Source organism: Marmota monax, unplaced genomic scaffold (assembly GCF_021218885.2).
Source record: "Marmota monax isolate L192 unplaced genomic scaffold, Marmota_monax_Labrador192_F-V1.1 WCK01_AAM20220418_F8-fsc00022, whole genome shotgun sequence".
NCBI lineage: Eukaryota > Metazoa > Chordata > Mammalia > Rodentia > Sciuridae > Marmota > Marmota monax.
This window is the reverse complement of record NW_026695215.1, coordinates 10,743,175-10,765,539: the sequence shown is the minus strand read 5'-3', so window position 1 is coordinate 10,765,539 and position 22,365 is coordinate 10,743,175. Positions and strand designations below refer to the sequence as shown.

General features: G+C 33.5%; 1 protein-coding gene across 2 annotated transcripts in view; it reads right to left on the bottom strand.

Annotated features, from left to right (window-relative positions):
* Positions 1–3,322: 3,322 nt before the first annotated feature.
* The window catches only part of Plod2 (procollagen-lysine,2-oxoglutarate 5-dioxygenase 2), a 96,527-nt gene continuing 77,484 nt past the window's right edge, over positions 3,323–22,365 (bottom strand). Inside the window, exons 9-20 of one of the 2 annotated variants that reach the window (XM_046431815.2) lie at positions 20,118–20,243; positions 18,434–18,555; positions 16,712–16,816; positions 14,474–14,599; positions 12,111–12,252; positions 10,708–10,770; positions 9,531–9,644; positions 7,099–7,164; positions 6,383–6,487; positions 5,108–5,254; positions 4,873–4,998; positions 3,323–4,707 (exon numbers count right to left, since the gene is read on the bottom strand). In XM_046431815.2, the coding sequence (XP_046287771.1) occupies positions 4,552–4,707; positions 4,873–4,998; positions 5,108–5,254; positions 6,383–6,487; positions 7,099–7,164; positions 9,531–9,644; positions 10,708–10,770; positions 12,111–12,252; positions 14,474–14,599; positions 16,712–16,816; positions 18,434–18,555; positions 20,118–20,243 (1,398 nt within the window). In that variant the 3' untranslated portion in view covers positions 3,323–4,551. The remainder of the gene's footprint in view (positions 4,708–4,872; positions 4,999–5,107; positions 5,255–6,382; positions 6,488–7,098; positions 7,165–9,530; positions 9,645–10,707; positions 10,771–12,110; positions 12,253–14,473; positions 14,600–16,711; positions 16,817–18,433; positions 18,556–20,117; positions 20,244–22,365) is intronic. The other variant, XM_046431816.2, reaches the window with a different exon arrangement.

Below are 22,365 nucleotides of genomic sequence, written 5' to 3'. Positions count from 1 at the left end.
AAAAAAAAAATAAATATCTTGCATTCTGTTTAAAATTTAGACTCTATTAGTATCCATTTTGACCACAAGGTGGGGCTATGATGTCACAATTTGGCAATATTTATAAAATACATTAATTATGCAAACAGATAAAAATAATTTAGTTTAAAAAGATAATTTAGTTTAAAAAGATAAGTTTTCAAATATGCATTATTGTGAATTAATTAATTATCTAATCATTAATTATCAGCAGCAAAAAATGCTTTCAAGAGTCCATTTCTCATTAAGCTTTGTCAAACACAAAACTGTAGTGAGCAAGTATGGAATTATGTATCACCCTGTGATGTCCTTTGGGATTACATTCCCAAAAGAAGCCACCAAATTTTAGACCAGTATTAATAGGAATGTCTTTAGAAATAATTTTGCTAAAATTATTGGATAATTAATTACATGAGTCCATTATTCATTACAATACATAATTTTTTTGATCTTCCTAGTTGCCTTAATTCTGTTTTGTAATCTAATATTTACATTCATATACATTCATATCTTACATTTACATGAAACAAGCCATTTCATTAGAAATAACTGGAAATATGCCAGCTACTCCTTATTTGGAGGATTTGAAACAAACTGTTTCTTTGTTTATGTCATGATCTTTTTCATTTCAATTGTTACAATCATTTTGAAGGTGACTACTTGTGTTTTATATTGTGAAGTATGAAGAAATCCATTTCTAATTTTGAAAAGAATCTAGCATTCAGATTGTTTGCCAAACACTTTACAGTGAAGACAGATCAGCTTGCCAAACTAATCACTGTCAAATTATTTTCAAATAAATGCATATTATCACCACCTTACTCACACCTGTCATCAATGAAACCACTTTCAGAAATAACTGTTTTCTAATTCTATCAAGAAGGAAATAAATGTATTAAAGCCAATCCTTAAAATTTTAAAAATAAAAAGTTGTCAGGGAAATTTAAGATTTTGAAGTCCACAAATCCTAAGCCTATATTTTCACCCTTACAATTATTCTATTTCATTTTGTCAAAATAATTTACACAGTACTTTGCATTTTTAAAACGTATCCACATGTATAGTTTTCTATTCTCTTCATTACTTATTCTTCATCTTATTTTAAAATTCATTGCTTTTGTTAAAAACTTTCATACATTTCTATTTTTCACCCCAATGGCCTTTTTTCTTAACAGTTATTGTAACAGAAGCCTGTAATTGCTGTTTTCTAAGAGTACTGGAAAGCTGGTATTTGACAAAGCTAGTGTTCACAAAGTCTTGAAGACATTAATTTTCCGAACAGTCAACACCGGATCCAAGAGAGGGATTTACAGAATCTCAACTGTGAATAGAATTTTAAAATTCTATGTGACTTTTCTGTAACTTGAAAAGATCTGCTGTATAAATTATTCCATATTCCAGATGAATGGCAGTTCCCCCGAATATCATATAACATGGGAATTAGGACTAAGGTAGCAGGAAAACTGATAAGTGCATAAGGAGGCAGGAAAACAGAAGGAGGGAATACAGAGTCATCACTGAGATGGATGGCTGGGTTCACACATGTAGAGCTTCCCGTGTTTTTATTCCATAGGGGGCATTCACCTCCTAGGTAAATTACCAATAAATGACTATGTTTTTCAAAGATAAAGCAAAATGGAGAAGAGACTGGATTATTACTGGAGTATATACACTAGGAAAAAATATTCATGTGGATTCCTTTTTATTAAGAATTAGAAAGATGGGGCTGGGATTGTGGCTCAGCGGTAGAGCGCTTGCCTAGCATAGGCGGGACCTGGGTTCGACGATCCCCAGCACCACATAAAAATAAAGGCATTGTGTTGTGTCCATCTACACCTAAAAAATAAATATTTAAAAAAAAAAAAGAATTAGCAAGAAAATGGGGCTGGAGGTGTAGTTCAAGTTCAATGCCAGGCTTTGTGGAGATCCTGGGTTCAATTCTAAGCACCAAGGGGGAAAAAAGGTACTATTAGGAAAAGTGCCAGAATGGTGAGTACATATAGCCCTCTCTGCTCATGTAGCCCCCCCCCAAAATGAATGATTACTAATGACATTCATATACTTCCACTTTTTCAAACTTAATTGTGAAACTTCCCCCCTTTTCTTTTTCCTGTTTTTCCTTTATGGAACAATTAATACCCAAACACATTTCCATAATAAAAAATTTCAATGATATAGAAATACAAAATGAAAAAAGCATAAATTCTACTTCCTCCTCTATAATCTCACACTACTATTCAGAGTATGTTCTTTTCTAGAAAAGATTCTTTCCTAGAGATATCTGAGTGTGGGTTACATACATATAAATTTTTTTTGGAAGGCTTTTTTAATACTCTGCAAAGTGAGTGAATCCTACCATAGAAATGATTCCTGCTAGAGTCATCTACTGTTTCCAGAGCTGCAGTTTTCTCTTTCCAAACCTACTAGTTTCCTATTTTTCAAATTCTCTGATCTACTGATAGGAGTTTTTCTCATTGTCCTTCACTAACTATGAATCTTCCTTTTGTAAAAAGTACTTTTTTAATATTATTTCAGAGAATCTGTGATAAGAGCAAAGATAGAAAAATGTGCTCAGTCCACAGCCCTGATCCAATTTCTGGAAACAGGGCATGATATGACAATAATTACAGTAGGTGGCCACCCACCACACCCCACCTGAAAAGCACCTGGTAGGCATCTCTCCTCGAAATGCACCCAAAGACGTGAGGGCTTGTGCTGAAGGAACTCCACCTGCTTTGCCTCTAGGGTCACTAGTGACTGCTTGGGGTCCATGACACATCATTTGCTCTCCTGGAAGTACAATTATGTAATTCACAAACTATCATGCAAATCATTACCTAAATGTTTCCTTACCTTGTTGATGGGTAGGGATTTACTTTAGGTATTAAGGGACACCAAAGAAGAGAACAGAGATAGACCGCAGCTTGCTGATTTCCCAAGTCCATCTCCCAGCAACAAAAGCATTCAGGTGATCCCTATATATGTGCTCAGTGCATAGAACACAAATGAGCCCACAGGAGACACAAAAGCGCCACCAAATATATACTTAAATATGGAACAATCATGTGGCCTTTATTTCCTCACTTGTAAAATGAGTCACATCCAATCCCTAGTCCTTACAAGACCAAGATTTCACAATTAATTTATAATCCAACTAATAGAGTCTTGATGTTATATTTTCAAAGCTACAAAACAAACTGAAAAAAAAAAAAAAGACAGTCTTTGTATCCAGATATTATTTCAGGCTATTCCATCATTTATTCACTTCTAATGATAAATCACCAATAATAAAGAAAACAACAAATTCTTATTTTAAATAATTTTATTTTTCAAAATTTTCTAACACATGGTGTTAGAAAAATGAATTTTGGCACCATGATTAAAAACTTCAAGTTTAACCTTTAAATTAAAAACAGTAGCTACAAGAAGGACATTTACACCTCACTCAGAGAAATGGTAATAAATGAAGTCAACAAATTTGGAAGGGGCTTAGAGTAAAGTAGAGAAGAACTCACAGATTAAAAAGGATAAAACAGAGATCACAGTTAGAAGGAAAAAAAAAATGAATAACCCTCCCCAAAAAGATTAAGAAGAGAGACAAAGGGCAAAAGGGAAGAAGCCAGGCTCACCAACTTTATTTTCCTGATATAAAATTCAAGTACTTAAAAAGTTTTATAAAAATCATAAAATGCGACTAGTCTCAATTTTTTTTCTTTTTCTTTACCATTTTCTACAATTAAAAAAGATGAAACTAACAAAAATTCTGTTTTGACATAAGGACACTTACGGATTTTAGATCTGGTGTCTACTTAATATTGCCCACTTTAGATGGTCCATGGGAAGGAATATGGGGTTTAATTTCTAATACAAATGTAAAATCATCTAATGCTCTAGAAAAAAAAATGTTTCTAATGGATTTGCTCTTTGGTTGTGTTTCCATTGTTTCTTGAGAAAAACATTGTTATTTTCTTTGTATCATCCCATAACTACTAGAGCAAGGACCTGCATAGGTGGTCAAGAAAGAACTTACATAATTGCACCCAAATTCAGTTAGAATCAGTTTCCCCAGGTTTCAAAACCCAGGTTTTCAAAACTTTCCATTTATATCCATTCGTTCTACATTTCCCTTACATGTTGATAAATAAAATTCTTCTCAGGCTCCTCTTAAATAAGAAAACATTATTAGGCTTATTTGTTACTTGTACATTTGTACCTGAATATTTTATCAACTTGAAACACAAATCCAGAAAATTGTCATTATTCTCAGAGACAGTAAAGCATAGAAATAAATATTTTCTTTTACTTTTTTTTCTTTCTTTTCTTCTTCAACCTGTGTTTTAAGGCTCAGAGCAGACATTAAGAAACATCAAACAACTTTTTACAAAAAGTGTTTTGAATGTTTGGCCCAAAGTGAAGTTGTTCTGTTGAAGTTATTTAAATATTCCTCTCATCTTCTCAAGCACAACTTCAAAGATGTGTTCGTGCCAGTCATCCATTCCAGAAGAAAATTCAATTCAATAAAAAGTAAATAACTTAGGGATCTATAAATGACACTGCAATGTATCTTGTTCCATTTTTAACAGGAAGTCCTTCATGCAAATGGGTAAGTCTCCCAGGATGCATGAAGCTCCAGCCCTTTCGTGGTGATTCAATAGAGCAGTTATATCTTAGAAATTTGCATCCACCACCCTAAAATGTAAAAAAAAAAAGTATCTGCTTATTATTTTCAATTTTTAACCAGCGTTAAAATTTCAAATTATGCCATCTTAGCAGAATCTAAAAAAGAAACAGGTAAATCCCTCTTGATAACACCATATTTAGTTAGAAAACTCTAAACAGATGAGTCATACTTGCCTGAAAATCTTCTCCCACATTATTGAGAGCAATATTGATAGTAAACGTTGAAGCGTCATGGTGGGGACGTAGAGACCGCTGTCTATCCGGGGAGTATTTTACTACGAAATTCAATAGTGCAAACCCCTAAAAAAGCAAAGTCAGTCAGGAGATTTGTTTAACAATAAAAACATAAAAAAGCTTATTCATGTAGAATGTGGCAGGGAGCATGCAGGAGGAGTGGGAGGATAACTACCTTTGTATAATAGCCTGCAAAGACCTTCAGTGTAACAGGTGCAATAAACTCCCGGATAAAATGAAGCCATACATTCTCCAGATCAATTTGCTTCATGTGGATATCATCAGTCGGGACATTTTCATAACCACCAGATATACGGCTATCCTGGAAACAGCATTGACACACCATAAAGGGGAGCCCGTGTGTAATTCACATTACCATTATCTTGGTATTTTTTTTATAAACACAGCTCATAATAGACAATAAAAATAACAGTTGCTCAATTGTGGTGTACCATCTGCTTTAATTATAAAATGGTCAAAAGTACTCAGATAATACAGCTTTGCAAATGTATTGGTGGTGAAGCAAATTACTGCAGAGTCAGTAGACCCCTTTCCTACATATTAAATGTATACCGGAGGTTTAATTATACAATTACTAAAACAGACTTTCCAAAGCCTCAAATCGGCCCTAAAAAAATGACTTTGTATCATGACTCTCTGGGGTCCTGGCTGCCTGATGGGCACGCATTCCGCATATATGTGTCCCCCGGATTACAAACTACGGAAAACAGGTTTTCCCCGCCGTGACCCTTGCTTTCGTTTTATGAAATCCCAAATCTTTCAGTGATTTTTCTTCCATCATCCCACAACACACTGACTTCAAGTTCCTCCTAATATTTCAGACTTTTCTCTCCCTCATCAAGTAAGTAGCTGGGGTGATGTTAACTGGGTGGAGGCAGTGATATTCCAGAGTATTTCATTACAATCCCTGGCCTCTGAGGGTTTTCAGGGGAAAAGAAACACATGGAACCCACACCCATAAAAATCACTGCCAAGTATTCACACATGAACATAAATGCAAAGCAGGATTACGCTGAGGGCATTCAAAACAAATCCTCTTTTCCATATTTACCCACAAAAAAAAAAAAAGTTTGCATTAGCATTTTCACTGCAGGAAATAAAAGGTGATCTTAGAGAAGAAAGACACCAATCATTATAGACATGTCTTACCTAATGCAACTCCAGCACAGGGACACTGGCCCTTACAGACCACACTCTGCAATTACATGCATAAATGAGAAACTGGGGCCCAGACAGATAACTGACTTCTTAGGTGTTAAAGGATCAGCTTTCCTCAAGACAGACTGAAAAGAGCATTCTCCTGATGGCCTGGCCCGCTCAGTTAGGCCAAGGAAAAAGTTAGAATATATCCCTTCTGAACTTGAATATCTATCCTGACCTTGCCCAGACAGACACACATTCTAGCTCTTTGTGTGAAACAGTAACTTACATGATGTTTCCCCCCAGACCACTGGCCATAGTGCTCCATTTCTTCCACCAATTCATCACAGGCTTTTTCAGAAAATATGGGGAACCAAAAGACATCTGGACAAGGCTATAAAACATGGCGCCACCATTAGAAGACATAATAATATCTGTGTCTTAAAAAGTTTAAACAACTCTTTGATATTATAAAATTTTAAGCATTTAAATGACAAGAAAATATCATCATAGTTTAATTTTTCTTTCTCTAGATACATAAGATAATGGCATATCTCGGAAATGAGGATAGCTTATACTTGGAGAATAGGTAAGAGCAATAATCTTGAACACATCTAAAAGAGAGTTCATTTTTAAAAAGGTCTCTCAGAGAAAAATCTCTTAGAAAGAGAGCCCAATGTCTTTCAAAGTTAAATGTTTATTGAAAGAATTCCATACCAGAAATCTTTCAATGATTCCTTATTTTGAAAGGTATCATAAAGCCAGAAAATTTAGGACCATTATTTTTTTTTCCAAAAGTATTATCTTAAAATATATTGTTAAATCTCCATTTTCACATCTGTATGATTCCAAGGCTGCAGAGTTGCTAATAAGCCATGTGAATTTTACCCAAAGGCCAGTTTCTCTATTTCACATTTTCCACTAAAGTAGTATTACACTAGAAATGCTTTCTTCTGGAAAATACAGCAAAATGCTCTATACATCATAGTAACTATTAATACAAACCTGTTCAACTATGTTTTCTGTGAAAATTTTTGGATAATCACGGTTTATATACTTTTCCTTCCAGTCCTATCAAAAAAAGAATTGTACATATTAACACAAATATCTTTTTCACAAATAATTCACTAGCAAATAAAAAGTATTTACTTTTTATGAATTAAGCAACTTAGAAATGGCTGTGTATATTCAACAGAACAGGAATTTTCAGAAACTAAGTTTATATTTCAATTTTTTCCTAATTCTGTATGTGCTCACATCATTGCAGGAAACATTTTTTTAAAAAACTTACTATGTTTCATGCTTCAGAATATTAAGACTTTAATAATCCTACAATGACTAGTTTTAGAATGATTAAATGTGTGGCATTTAAAAATTAAAAATAGGGCTAGAGGTTTAGCTCTATGGTTGAGCACATGCTTAGTATGCTTGAGGCCTGGGGTTCAATTCCCAAGACCAAAAAAAAAAAAGAAGGATAAAATAAGGAACAAAATTGTACCAATAAATAATAGCAAAAAACCATTAGTGAATTAATTAACTAGGGTCTTATTCAACTAACAAGGTCAAGAATTAGGTCCTTGTATTGAAAAAGGTTCCTCTTCATCTAATTCAGAAATTTTATTCTCTTTGACCAATCTCTGGCATAAATGAGAAAGTTTATGATGAAATATGGAGTGAATTAGGTATCTCCCCAATATCTTCTTAAATGCATTTAGACTCTTGAAAATTTTTTAACTTTCTTTTTTATAAAGTACAAATATGGGAAGTCACAGCATAAGCACAGACTCTAAATAATTTTAATAAAAACATGTTTCCAAAAATATTTATATTAAATATATCTCTGAGGCTGGATTTTGGCAGAGCAGATGATTTATATCATGCTAAATTTATATGCCATTCTTAGTTTTGTATGTTTATATGGAGCCTGTTTTTGATGTGGAGAAGCCAAAGCTATCTTCAAATTCTTTAAGGAATGTCATTTATACATAGTGTACAAATATGATGATATATTTTCTGCATTATTTCATTATTTCTCTAATATTTATTCATTTTCTAATTCTAAAATTTGATATAAATTAAATATAAATAGTCAAACAAGAAATTCAAGAATATATTTTTTTCCTATGCATCATTTTAAAAAAATTTCTTTAAAGTTTATGGAAAACAAAATCCCCAAGAATTTTACATTTGGGTATTAATAGTAACTTTTCATTTTAGGCAAACTTTCAAGTCATTGAGCAAATTGTGATTGTACTAATTTCTTAGGAATTTTGATGATGGGTCAATCACTAAGTATTTTGCCATGAGACAGCACTCAGCATATCCACAATTAGACTAATGTTTCAAAAAAAACAAAGAAAGCCATAGAAAGAAAAGTCATTTCTGTTCAGTTCTGACATTTTCATCCTATCCTCTCCAGAGACTGGAACTCTTACACAGAGGTGCAATTCAGGATATAATTTAGGGCATCTTGCCAGGAAGCTAACCTGCTATCTGAGAAGCCAAATAATTCTACACTCAAAACATTAAGAGATTCAATAAAATATGAATTCTACCCTCACATAAAATAGACCTCTTTTCAATTCTACTCCCATGAATGATAAAGACATCCAGCTAAAACGGGGCAAAAGTACTTTAAAAATACCAAAATGTCAAAAAACATTCTTTCTCTATTCAGGAGAGTATTCAAGAACTATTAAATTTACCATTTCTGGAACTCTCCCACAAAATAAAAGACAATTTTCATCAGGTGGAGTGAGTCTTGGTAACTGAAAACTTTTACTATTGCCAGGAGGAAAATCTTAAAAACAGCAGAGTAAGAGAACATGTCCCTTGAATAAATGTGTGGAGCTTACGAAAAGAAAGAAATCATTATAAAGCAAAAACAGAAGCTTTTTACTATCTGATGAAATCTTTAAGAAAACAAGAACACGTCTTTTAGACTTTAGAAAGTAAATCCTTTCTTCAACTTAAGACTTTTTTTACGCTGAAGGAGCTTACTCCTCAATTTTCTCTGGCTCTCTCAGGTGTACATTCACAAAACTGTCAAAACGGATTAACAAAATCATGAGATACTGTGTATTTTCCTTAGCTAATTCTTGAATTTTTCTTCCTGAAAATCAAAATATTATACACAAACTATTTGTAAACTTTTCTCTGAAATGGTGATTAAAGATTGTATAGAACTTTTGAATATATAACAGAAAATATGAGAAACCAAAGAAACTGATAATTAAGTTCCTCAAGCCTAAAATATATCTTTATGACACAAGTTCTTGGTAAAGTTTAGATCTACTCTATAGATCATTAAATACAATTAACTATTTCATTTTTTAAACACCTCTTATCATATTTTCGTATTATTAGCCAACTAGTTTATGTCCAGTTAGACTTACAGGAGAATAAGTAATAAAACAAGTTGAATATGAAACACATACCACAGGATTTTCAAATATCTGCCAGAGGTCATTATTATAATGGGAAGTGTTGTAATTAGCAGTGGATAGTAGTCGTCCAAATTCATGTCTATTAGAAATGTACATAAACACACCCTATATGCCAAAAAATAGGAGTGTTAATCTTAGAGGAAGGTACAAAATATAAGTTTAACCATAGATAAATATATAGTATGGTATATTAATTTCAACTTTTATAATTTCATTCATAAACATGCATTTTATTTTTCAAGTAAAACGTGCATGATTTAAAATAAAAGAAAGAAAATTTGGATTGTAAATTCAGACACCACACAAAACTAACAGATAGCACTGACACTCAACTGAAAAAAAGAAGATGAATGTATTGTTTTTATGCCTTTCTCTTTGGTCCTAGATGGAGACATCGGGAAAAAAAAATTCCTGTTTGAAAGCAGAAATATTTTTGAGACACCAAAATGCAATGGATTAGACCTTCTTTTGGCTTCTTTCCCTTTCAAAGAAGACAGTGTTACATTTTTAAACAAGAATTAAAAATGTCATTAGTGCATCACTGCATTTCATTCTTTTGTTGTTCTAATGTCTAAAGACAGAACACAAAACTTAGTCATGCATTATAAAGGCAGCTAAAAAAAAAGTGTGTTTCATATCCTTGCCATAAACCAAATAATCATGGCAAACACAACTGATGCAAGGACGTTGATTTTTGTACCTGTTTTAGTGGTAAAAGGGTTAGCGATCAATAAAATAAATCAAGAAGAGCTCCCAAGTCTCATTTCTTTAATCAAGATGCACTGTATATCCACCTCTACCTCTTCTCCCTGTCACCCACCAAAATAAAACCCAAAAGAACGAGTGCAAGAAACTTGGGTTTAACTTTTTCAACTGTCAACTATAAAATATAAATCAGCTCAAAGATCCAAGTGTTAACTTCCAATATCGGCTCAAAATCACACAGATATCTCTCTCTCTCTCTCTCTCTCTCTCTCTCTCTCTCTCTCTCTCTCTCTCACACACACACACACACACACACACACAGATTACTAACCCATGAACACCAACATTATATAAAGCTAAATGCAAAGAAGGTTCTTAAATAAACTTTACTTCTATGCAATTTACCATATTTAATATTAATTACATAAACAAAAAATAAATAAAAAATAAATAAAAATAACACCTTTGGGTGGCTGAGCATTTGGAATGTTTCCGGAGTAGGGGAGTCTTTTTCCCTTTGTAAAGTCTAAAATGAAGAGAAGCATTGGGTAAGTTGACTGCACACCCACTCTCTTGGGTATTCTTTGGTAAATAAAAAAAAAAAGCGGCTCTTGATGAAAAGCTGACATTCTGACATGTCCTTCACAGACAACATGCAGAACAAGCAAAGCTTATAGCGCACACAAAGAAACATGTCCAGCCTTTTCTTTCCATTTTTTTTTTTGGGGGGGGGGAGTCAAACACACATCCAAGCTCATTTCTAAGCAAAATTCATTAGAGACATATTTAAGACAAAGGAAAAAATAAATAAGATGCCATTCCGGGATGCGCTGTTGAGTGAAACCAGCCAAACATGAGCACAAAATACAATCACAGGTACTGAGGATATTCAATAATAACAAGGCACATAGATTTGTAGGAAAAACAAACAAATTCAAACAAATCATGCTTTGTTAAAATAAGAAAAAAATACTTGCCAACTTTTCTGATTTTTCTTAAACCACAAATACTTATATAAATTTGGGACTAATGTACACCTCCATCGTTTCTAAAATAGGAAATCATATAAATACATTTTGAAATATCCTGAAAAGGCAAGCTATTTCCTATAATTGTTTAATATTTATACTGACATTGTATTTGTAGAACAGCAATGTATCATTAATTTTTGACATCAGATTAAATATTCTACTTATTTTGACCTTTTTTCTAATTCTGTGATAAGGAACCTCTTTTGTTGATGTTGTTCTTTTTAGTTAAACATGACAATGGAGTCTATTTTGATATGTTTGTACAAATATGAAATACATCTTATTCTAATCAGGATCCAGTTTTGGTTTGTACATGGTGTGGAGTTTCACTGTGGTGTATTCATGTATGTAAACAGGACACTTATGTCAGATTCATTCCACTGTCTTTCCAAGAATGTGAGGTTGAGAACTACAATATACACCCAGCTAGAAAAAATGCAGGCACCACCTTCTAAACATCTTAAATATGTAATGATTATTTCACCTAATAAACCTTATTTAACTAATTTTATCTAGGATGAGTGAAAGCTACAAAACTTCAAATAGAAGAGAAGATGTATTCTTAAGACCAAAGCTGATCCATAAAAATTCCATCTTCATTATTAAATCTTGCTGTGATGGGTATGAGTCAGCCTCAATTAAAATTTTCAAACCACTTCTACAGGTTAATGTTTAAAAATAATACCCCCAAACTACTCTCAACTTTTTCAATGCAGTACCAAAAAAATTGGCTAGTACTTACATATTAGAGAGGAAAAAAAGGTATGAAAACACAACTGGCCAAGCAAGTTGTCTCATGAAAACATTCAAGCAAGCAGCCACTTGTGCATCTTACCATTTCTCTAGCATTTCGGCAAAGAGCCATATCAGGATCTAGTTTATCACGAACAAAATAATTCCTTTCATTCATCTCCGAACGGAGCGTTTTTCCTTTAATTAAGTACACATTAGCCATGTATGGGACATTCCATAGTCCTCTGAAAGTAAAAAAGACACTCCAAAATACCAGATACAAAAATATCTACATTTTTCTTACGTTTTTAAAACAAATGCTTTGTGTGCGTTTAGATTTTGCATATATAAGTTATAGAATCAACACACAAACACATTCATTGATACTTAACATACATAAAAGATTACTTGGTAGACATATGTTTTATGAGATTGAAGAGACAAATGACTCTCTAACTTCAATTTAAATAGGGCGATATCTGCTTGGCATTTTTGTCTGTTGGGTCACAGCTATGGCAGTAGGATCATAATATGTTGTTTTATAGAATGTTTCTATTTGTGATTGAAAAGTTTGATAGAGAAACAGACACAAAGAGCAGTGGTGTGCTAGAGCTCGCTCACACTGGCCCCTAGAGCTGACCATTAGTTCCAAGTCAATGGTTTGTGATTTCACTTTGCAAACTTGACATCAGACAGGACAGTAGTATTTATACCACGGAAATGGAAAACACTAACATTGGGGAATTCCCTCATTCCCAAGAGCCAGCTGTTACTAGCACACCATGGAGTAGAGCCTAAAATTCCCCTAAATTATATTCTCTTAAAGAATAGTAAACTGTGTCAAATCTTTTGAGAAAAAGGAAGATATGAAGAAATACAGCTGAAGCCTGTGAGTGTTGGGAGTCTCTCCCATGTCATTCTTTCCAACACCTACCTCCTCACCCTGGACATGACTCATTTCCTAGGAATGAAATGAAATAAGAATAGTTTTGCCTGAAGGACTCTGCCTGCTGCTTTTAGAAAAGAGAAAGGGAAGATCTTGACCTAGGAGATGGAGTTAGACATTCAAGAAATAGAATTTGTCTTATTAGATCAGCCTGAAAGAAAATGATCTCAAGAGGTATGCAGTCTGTTAGCTGAATTCAGAAATTAACCATGGCTGGAGTGTGAAGTGTCTCTGTCTGAACGGGAAATACAAATACACACATGTACATCCTGAGTCATCATTCCTTCTCCCAGTTCCTAGACAGGAAGTACCCTATAACATGAACTGGATCAAATGCCTCTGCCAGTTTCTTACACTCGAGACAACAATGACAGGAAGATGACACAGAAAAATCACCAGTGTCTGCAGCAAAATCAATGGCATACAACCAGAAACCACTGACATGAACTCTCTACTCTGTATCTGTTTCCCTTCAGCTGTACCCATGAGTCATATCAGACACATGATCATCAGAGTCAGTATAAGTACTTTGAAGCAATAAACTAAGATCTAATACAGTTTTCTTAGCCTATTCATGCTTTTTAATTACAGCAAGCAAAAGCCTTTATATATTTACATCATCCAAAATCAAAGATTTTATACCAATTAGTATTTTCACAAGCAAAGCATCTTTTCATATTCAACTAACCAACAACAAAAAAAAGGTGTCCTTTTTAAAAATAGCTCTTCTTTTTAATTATAAAAATGTTTCTCCTTTTCATTTGGTCTGACATGTTTAAAAGTAAGGCAAAGTGCAAAATATCCCAGTCCACTATCTGTATGGAAAAAAAGATGGCATTCTTCTCTGTATTGGTTTAGCAAAAACCCATTTCAATTGTGATAACTTTTAGTTTAAAAAATATCAACCAGCATCCCTGAAATAAATACCACTCATGCAAACATTCTGCAGCATGTATATTCTTGCCAGTATTTAGAAATGGAAATTAGATATTTGTGAATAAAGCTGCCTTTAAAGTAGAAGATGAACTATTTCACATTAATGTGTGTGTGCGTGTGTGTGTGTGTGTGTGTGTGGGAGTATTAGAAAGTTTTGGTTTTCTGTGTTCTTGTTGTGTGCTTATATATAAAATTTAAAAGCTTATATATGAATTTTAAAAAGTTGTGTAAAAGTCAAAGAAACTCTTAATCTCAATTATTAAATAAATTAATTAAACTAAATTCCGTTTCCAATACTAAAGAGTATTACTCTGATATCTATCATAAGATACACACATTAACCATACTTTGTCTCTTAGTATACCTTTAATAATGACTTTGTTCCTTTAAAGATTCAGAAATTCTAAAACAACTTTTTAAGATATTAAGTTTTACATGAATATTTCAGAATCCCAAGTGGTCCTCAAATTTCCATGAAACAAACAGCAAAAAAAAAAGATACATAAAAAATCTGAAGTACGTTAACACGCCCACATTTCTAGACTATAGTATTATATGTTAGAAAAGTAAATCAAGTAACGTACACTCTATTCCCTTGAACGATGTCCACGTAATCCTCAGATCGGGCATAATAGCCATCAGGACTCAAAGCTCCCCAGAAGTTGGACCACAGCTTTCCATGACGTGTGACAAGGGGAGCGATGATCTTTCTAAAGGGAGATCAATCAACATCATTACCTATTGTTAAATTGCCACGGGTTACATGTTCTGAGCTTAACACGACACATAACACAATAAAGTGCATTTAACATACATATGGCTCATCTGAAAGAAAAAATAAAATAAAAAGAGAAATTTCTTCCCAATATCTTTTCTTACATGGGTACTTGCTAGTTTTCAAAAAGTGCAGCAAAAAAGGAAAATGTCATTTAAAATGTTGATAAAAATTACTTTTAAAGGACTTTACATCCTAGAAACTACCTTATTCATATGGCTATTATTTTATTTTTATTCCAGTATTTCAGAAATTATACTAATTGAGGTCAAATATTTTCCTTCTTATTAGGCAGACAGAGAAGCCCCTGGGGCATTCAGGTATCCAATAAATATTTGTTGAATTAAAAATAATGAGGATGAGCTGAGACATTTGTACATAGTCCAGTTTTCCTAAAATTAAGTCCCAAATTACTTTTAGATATGTTTCCATTTTTCGTGACTTTTAAAATGGGTTGTGGTTATTGTAAGGCAACTCTGGCAACATGGAACATTTTTTCTGGTCATTTATTTCAGAAAATAAAATAGAGGGTGACTGCCTGCAAAGGCCTGAGCATCCCCCTACAAAACTCATGCTGAAACTTAACCGGCACTGTGATGATGGTGCTCAGAGGAGGACTTTAAGAAGTAGTGAGGTCAAGGGGGCACCACTCCATGAATGAATGAAGGCCCTGGTCTTGGGAGTGCACTTTAGCTATAAATGGGGGGGGGGGCGGGGGTCTGTGCTCTGTGTCCTCCCTCTCTCTCTCTCCTCTCTCTCTCTTCCTCTCAAGCTCCTTCACCATGGGATGTCTTCTATCATGTTACAAAGGAGCAAGAAAGTCCTCAACAGATATAGTTCCTGTGTCTTGGACTTCACAGCCTCCAGGGCTGTGAGCCAAATAAACATGCATTATTTATAATTCGCCTAGTCTCTGGTATTTTGTTACAGCGGCAGGAAATGAATTAAAACACTACCCCAGTGTTCCCTTTCTCTATGTAACAGGAAAGTGGTCCCTTTGAGACAAGTACACTTTAGGAGTTCAAAATGTACAAGCTTTTCATCTAGGGAAACTTAATTACAATGTTAATGTTTCCCCAAAGAGAAAACAAAACCTGAGGTTCCTCTAGAATTACTATCTATTTATTTAGTTATTTAGTTTGGTACTGGTGAATAAACCCAGGGGTGCTCTACTACTGAGCTTTATCCCCAGCCCTTTTTTTAAGTTTATTTGGAGACAGAGTGTAGCTAAATTGCCCAGGGTGGCCCCAGACTGGCAATCCTCCTTCTCCAGCCTCCTGAGCTGTTGGGATTACAGCTGAGGACCATCACATCCAGCTACAATTACTTGTTAAATGCAGTGGTGCTTTATAAGAAGAGTTCACACAACTCCTCCAAGAAATTTTTGGGGCAACCATTCCCCACATAAAACCTCTTTTACAATACTCCAACCTTGTGATGATTAGTTGGGCTCTTTCTCTTACATGCACAAAAGTGAAATAAAATAAACATACACTGCTCAGTGTGGTGGCACAGGCCTTTCTGTAATCCCTATTACTCTGAAGCCTGAGGCAAGAGGATTGCAAATTCAAGGTCAGCTGCAACAACTTAGCAAAGTAAAATTTTTAAATTTTAAACAAGGGATGGGGGATACAATTCAGTGATAGAGCACTTGCCTAGCCTGTGAGAGGCCCTGGATTCAAATCCCATTATGACAAGCAATAATAATATTAAAATAATAAATTGTACATAATCACACAAAACAAAAATTTTGTTTTTATTTTTCCCATTTTTTTTAATATTTAATTTTTAGTTGTAGTTATTTACATGTGGTGCTGAGGAGCAAACCCAGGGCTCTACTGCTGAGCCACAAACCCAGCCCTGAATTTGTACAATTTTAATTTGTCAAATATACATCAATAAAACTAGGAAAAAGAAAAAAAAAAAGAAGTTTATGGTGTATAGAAAACAATGTGACTTTTCTCAGTGTACTAAACACAATAAGGCATGTCCACAGTGATGTGGAATATTATCATTTTAATAATATAGTGATATCAAATCTTAGTACCTGTTTTGTTCAATCAAAACTTTTAAAGTCTTTGGATTTGTCAAGACGACATCTGCATCCAAACTAAAATAATAATCACACTTTTCATCCTGACGGCAAAAATCCCTGAAGTTGAAAATGAAAAGAGAGTTCGATAAAATAAATGTCTCTTGGTTGAAATATGTTAACATTGCATTTACACACAACATAAGGCTTCTCCAACACATTTTCCAATCAGAATTTAATTTTAAAATGGCCAGCTTATTAACACAGACACTCACAGGTGAGTAAAAAGTAAATCTGTAGGTCTGGCAAAATACATTTTAAGCCACTGAATTTTTTAAGGCATAAAACATCCAGTCCCAATGGTAATGTGCAGTTTAGTATCTAATGCTTTCTAATATTAGAGAAAGTAATTTACCCCAATGTGTTTACCCTTATAATACTCTTTTCTCACCAATCAAAATATGTTTGACATGTTCGTGCACACACACACATGCACGCATACACACACGCACATATGAAATCTTGCATCACCCAGTTTTAAGCGAATCTTGTGATTTAAGTGTATGACTCTTTAGTTGTCAATACTTTTTAAACTTGATTTTCATGGAATTCTTTCTATGATGGTTACTCCCTATGTGCTTATCAGGAGGCCTTGAATGTGCTATCAGATTTTCTAGCTGGTCTCTAGTGTTATCAGCAGGAATTCCAAAGAACAAACTGCTCATGATACTACCAACATATGTGAATTCCCCATGTGATGGCTCTGGCATTTGGGGTTATCTCCTTCTTAGTTCTCAGTTCTGTCCCCTTACTGCTGTTCCTTCTTATCTGCTCTTAATGCTGTGTATCTCCATACTACATTTTTTTTCTAAACAATTATCAAACAGGACACCAGGCAGGAAGATCTGTATTAATTATGAGAGAGAGAAAAAGAATAAGTTTCCAAGGTGTATGCCAGACATTCTCCAATGGATGAACCATTAGTACCAGCATCTCTCTGTTTTTTTTTTTTGTTGTTGTTGTTGTTGTTGTTTTTAGAGTTCTCTTTTCCTGCCTTTCCTGTCACCTCAAGCCTAGACAGAATCCATAACTCTGCCCCTGAGCTTCCACAGTATAAAGTCTAAGGGCCAGTAACAGACAGGAATATCTCCTGATGGGAAGGCGCCACGTCTTCATCTTATTATCTTTGAGAACTCCTGATTCAGTAATTTTCACTGAATAAATGGTTGCTCTTACTCTGCTAGAGTAAGTATTAAAAGAAGTATTGAAAGAGCTAAAGAAAGGACCTACGATAGGTCTACTGAGGACTCTAGGCCTGTCTAGATCATGAGCAACTAGAAAGTGGGACCCTCCTTTTCCCCCACAATTGAAAACATGGTTTCATCACCCACAACCTTCATTGTCAAATGCAACAGGCGTTGCCAAACAAGTCATACTCTTCATTTATCTGAGATTTTTCCTTTTTAATCTTGATCTGAAGTTCAGTTCATAGCTTAATTAAATATGTCAGCTCCTGTCATTAGAAGAAAACTGCCAGTAGCTTTGGTCGCTTTTTACACGCAAATACACTCAAACCCAGAAGTCTAATAGGAGACTCCTGCTACTGTATCCATGGCACATGCACAAATATCTGACATTCCCAAGGTTAGAAGATTAATTTGGAGGAACAATTGATTTTTCTTAAAGTTTCTTTAGTAAAATAATTTTACTTTTTAACGTAAATGTAATAAGACATACATTCCCATGTTTCTGGCTTCAGCTTGACTTAGATTTTCTTCTGGTCCTACTATTTTTATAGTGCTGATTTCATGTTTTGCTTTATCAAAAAACACCTTGATATCCTTTTCATGATAAACTTCCTGTAACATATTTTAAAAATGAAAAATTAGTAAATAAGACAATAAGATGTCTGAACTATGCATATGTAGAGAATGCTTCCAGAGTCATATATTCTAATAATTTACAATTCAGTTGCACAAGTTGATAACCATATTAAATATGCTATACTTCCTTATCCCCTAAATAGCATATGAAGAATCTAAAATATTTATATATCAATATTCTCAAAGAAGAAGATACTTAAAAGATTTTAAGTGTCTATTCCCAGACAAGTCCTTATGTAAATATTTAAATTCCCACAGGTCACTCCATAAATACCTAAATCTTGTATAATAAAAAATGTTTTTAACTCAAGCAGGAAAAAATAGCTTGCAGCCAGAAAATCGTAGATGTGTGTTCTAAAATATTCAGAAATGTCATTTAAATCTAATGATATTAATCTATCATATAATTACATTTTATAAAATAAAATGTTATAATATTATTTGAAGCAGAGATAATAATTGTCTCAGCAAAACCTTATTGAAAATATAAATAATGGGAAAACCACTAACTTAGAAGTTATTTATTTAGTGTGACGCAAACATGCTAAAATTTGGATAAGAATATCTATATCTCTACAACATTTCAACATTCAAAATTTTACTTCTGAATGATACTTTTCACAGCTTGTTAAAATCACTTATCACATAAAATCTACAATGTTCATCTTAAATAAAAGAAGATTGAAAACTCCTGCCATCAAGGACTTTAAAGGCCCTATGAAAGCAGAGAAAATATACCAATACCTAAAAATAAAACACTTTCAAGTAAGAACATACATTATAACACACGTCACAAGCAAATATTCAATCTTGCACACTTTTAAACTCATTGAAGCTGGCTTTCTGAAAATTTAAAAATTCTCTGGAAAAAATAAATGGATGGCTGACATGTAAATTGGGAAGAAAGACCAACAATAAACAGAAAAGCATTATGAAAGAAAGGGAAATGAAATACTTCACAACTACTGAGTTCACAACTATTTTTCTACATGATGTTCAATACTGACTTTTAACAGGAAGGAGATAAATACATGGGACAAAAACTGACAAAAATGTCTTTAAGCTTAGATTATATGTGGGAGGTATTTGGGAGGCTCTGGATATTTTTGAAGGAAATGACAATATCAACATCCCTTGGGGAAGAGCAGGCCATTGTGAGATTAATCAAAACCATACTCTATCTAGAATCTGTTTTGAGTTCTGATGTTAGGTAGTATCCCATGTTAAAAGTTAATTCTATAAAAGCAAGCAACAGAATTAATCAAAATGCAAAGCAATATAAGGCCCTCTGATATATCTTCATTATATATTAAGCTCAGCCACACAAAAATGGAATAACAATCAGCCGTTTTTTCAAACATTGGCAGTTTTCTGTAGCTCAATACTTTAAAGTCCTTAGGTACTAAAGAGAGAGAGCAGTAACTACGGTGGGGGGGGGGGACTTCCAATTTATTTAGAATAATAAACTTTGTTAGACACACATAACAAATACTTCCCAAATAATTTTAAAATAAAATATCTATTCATCAAATACTTACTTTGTTATGAATGAAGAGTTTAAGTGCCTCTTTTGGGTAATCCAGTGTCAATAGTGTGTCCAGAAATCGAGGTAGAAAAGGGGTTGGTTGCTCAATAAAGACACCTATTGTTACATTTGGATAGACCTTTGTTTTACAGCAAACAAAAACAAATAGTTATTAATGTGGTTTTATTTTAAACTTTATTAAAATCTTATTCAGTAACACAGAAAAAATACTAGAATCTCAGTTCAAGATAATGTGCTAACTTTGAACTGCCCCGGGGGCTGAGGTTGTGGCTCAGTGGTAGAGCACTTAGCTTACACATGTGAAGCACTGGGATTGATTCTCAGTAGCCCATATAAATAAATAAAGGTATTGTGTCCATCTACAACTAAAAGAACTAAAAATAAAAATAAATTAATTGCCTTATGGTCATTCTCTCTCACTGGGGAAAAGGTCTCTGTCAAAATGATTTATCTGAAGCACATGCTGTATTTAAAGAGGAGACTATCCTATCCACTGCACGCATACAATTATGGATACAGTCTACTCTTCTGGTCAGTGATGGCCGTTCAAGAAACTTCTTCAGATCTGAAGTTATTTTGTCTCTGCATCTAAGCAGCCAGAATGGGGATTGCATTTTCCGTTTTGTTCACATGGCTCAAAATCAGGTACTTAATCTGTGGGTCAAATAAATCAATCATGGAGGGCTTTATTTCTAACCTCGAATGTTCCCTTTTGTTTCATTCCACTAACAGGTTTTTACATTCTTTCATTGTTATATTAAATATGAGGAAAGCTATTTTTCTTTCGTTAGTATACTTTATCTTAATGCATTCTATTTTAAACATTTTCTTAGATCCCCTTTAGGTATGTTTTAGTGTACTGTTTATTCCTTCATTCATCATATGAAAATTTCTGAAGTACCTATAGTATATGTTAGTATTTGTGATGGGCAACATTTAGCAAAAGGAACAAAAGTTCCTAGTTTGAAAAACTTACATCTAGATGGGGAAAGAGGAACCCAGTCAATCACCATGTACCGGTGCTAATACCAGAATGGTACGAAGGCTTCTTTATAGCATCTTTTAAAAATTATGTCTTAAAGTTGGAAGTTAAGCATTACCGGATTTTTATTTTCATTTTTATTATTTTCTCCTGTCTTGGGGATTGAGCCCAGGGACTCAGGGACGCTAGGCAAGTGCTCTAGAACTGACTTACTTACCCAGCCTAAAGAATATAGATTTTCTTTTAATACCATATGTGTTGTATCCTTATATGCATGTCTGTATTATAACTTAATATTTGCTGGCACAGAAGTACCTTGTACACTTTAGACTTCTTTTGTCTATTAATTTGTTAACTCATCAAACCTTTAATCCAGTGATTTATCAACACACCAAGATATTTATTATTAAATGAATAAATACAAAAAAAAAAAAACTAAAAACATCTACCCTCTAAGAGTTCTCTATATAATGAGGGGAATAAGTAAAATGTAGATCCCAACCCTCTCATCAAAAGTAGATCATACCTCTCTCATGCATTTTGTTCAATTTCATAACGGCCTTCAAATCGAGGTTATTTATTATCCCAAATTTACACGAGGAAAATGGGATTTGGAAAAGTTAAATATTCAGAACACATAAATTAGTAAAGAGCTGAGCTTATACAAATTACAGCTCAATTAATCTGTTTATTTTTATATAATAATGATGACAATAGTTTGGTTTATTAAAATTATATAAAATGTACATTTAAAATGTTATTTTATATATTTTTCATATAGATGCATCATATATGTGTGTAAAATTTCATTTAACCTTCTTACCAACCCCCTGGGATGACCACAATTACTTTTACATACAAAGAAATTGCCTGTGGCTCATACTTAAAATTATGCTACACTTGGGATCTTAGCTTCTCACACACAATTTTAATTTGTATACACTACTGCATAATACTACACATAAAATGCACAGATTTTTTTGTTTTGCATTTAGAATTAGTTTTTCTTTCTAGTATATTTAAACAGGCTATCAGACACAATAGCATAAGAATCAAGTGACCTACTTCTACATGAAAAAAAATTAAAAATAAAAATATTAATATAAATGTTTTCTGTCTTTGCACCAGAAACTGTACACAAAAGGAAACAAAACAGATAAAAAGCATTAATTCTTCCTCCAAAGAACATTACTTTCTGCAAAATAGATCAAGACAAATTTTTAAACATCTTCATGATGGAGCCTCATTCAGAAATATC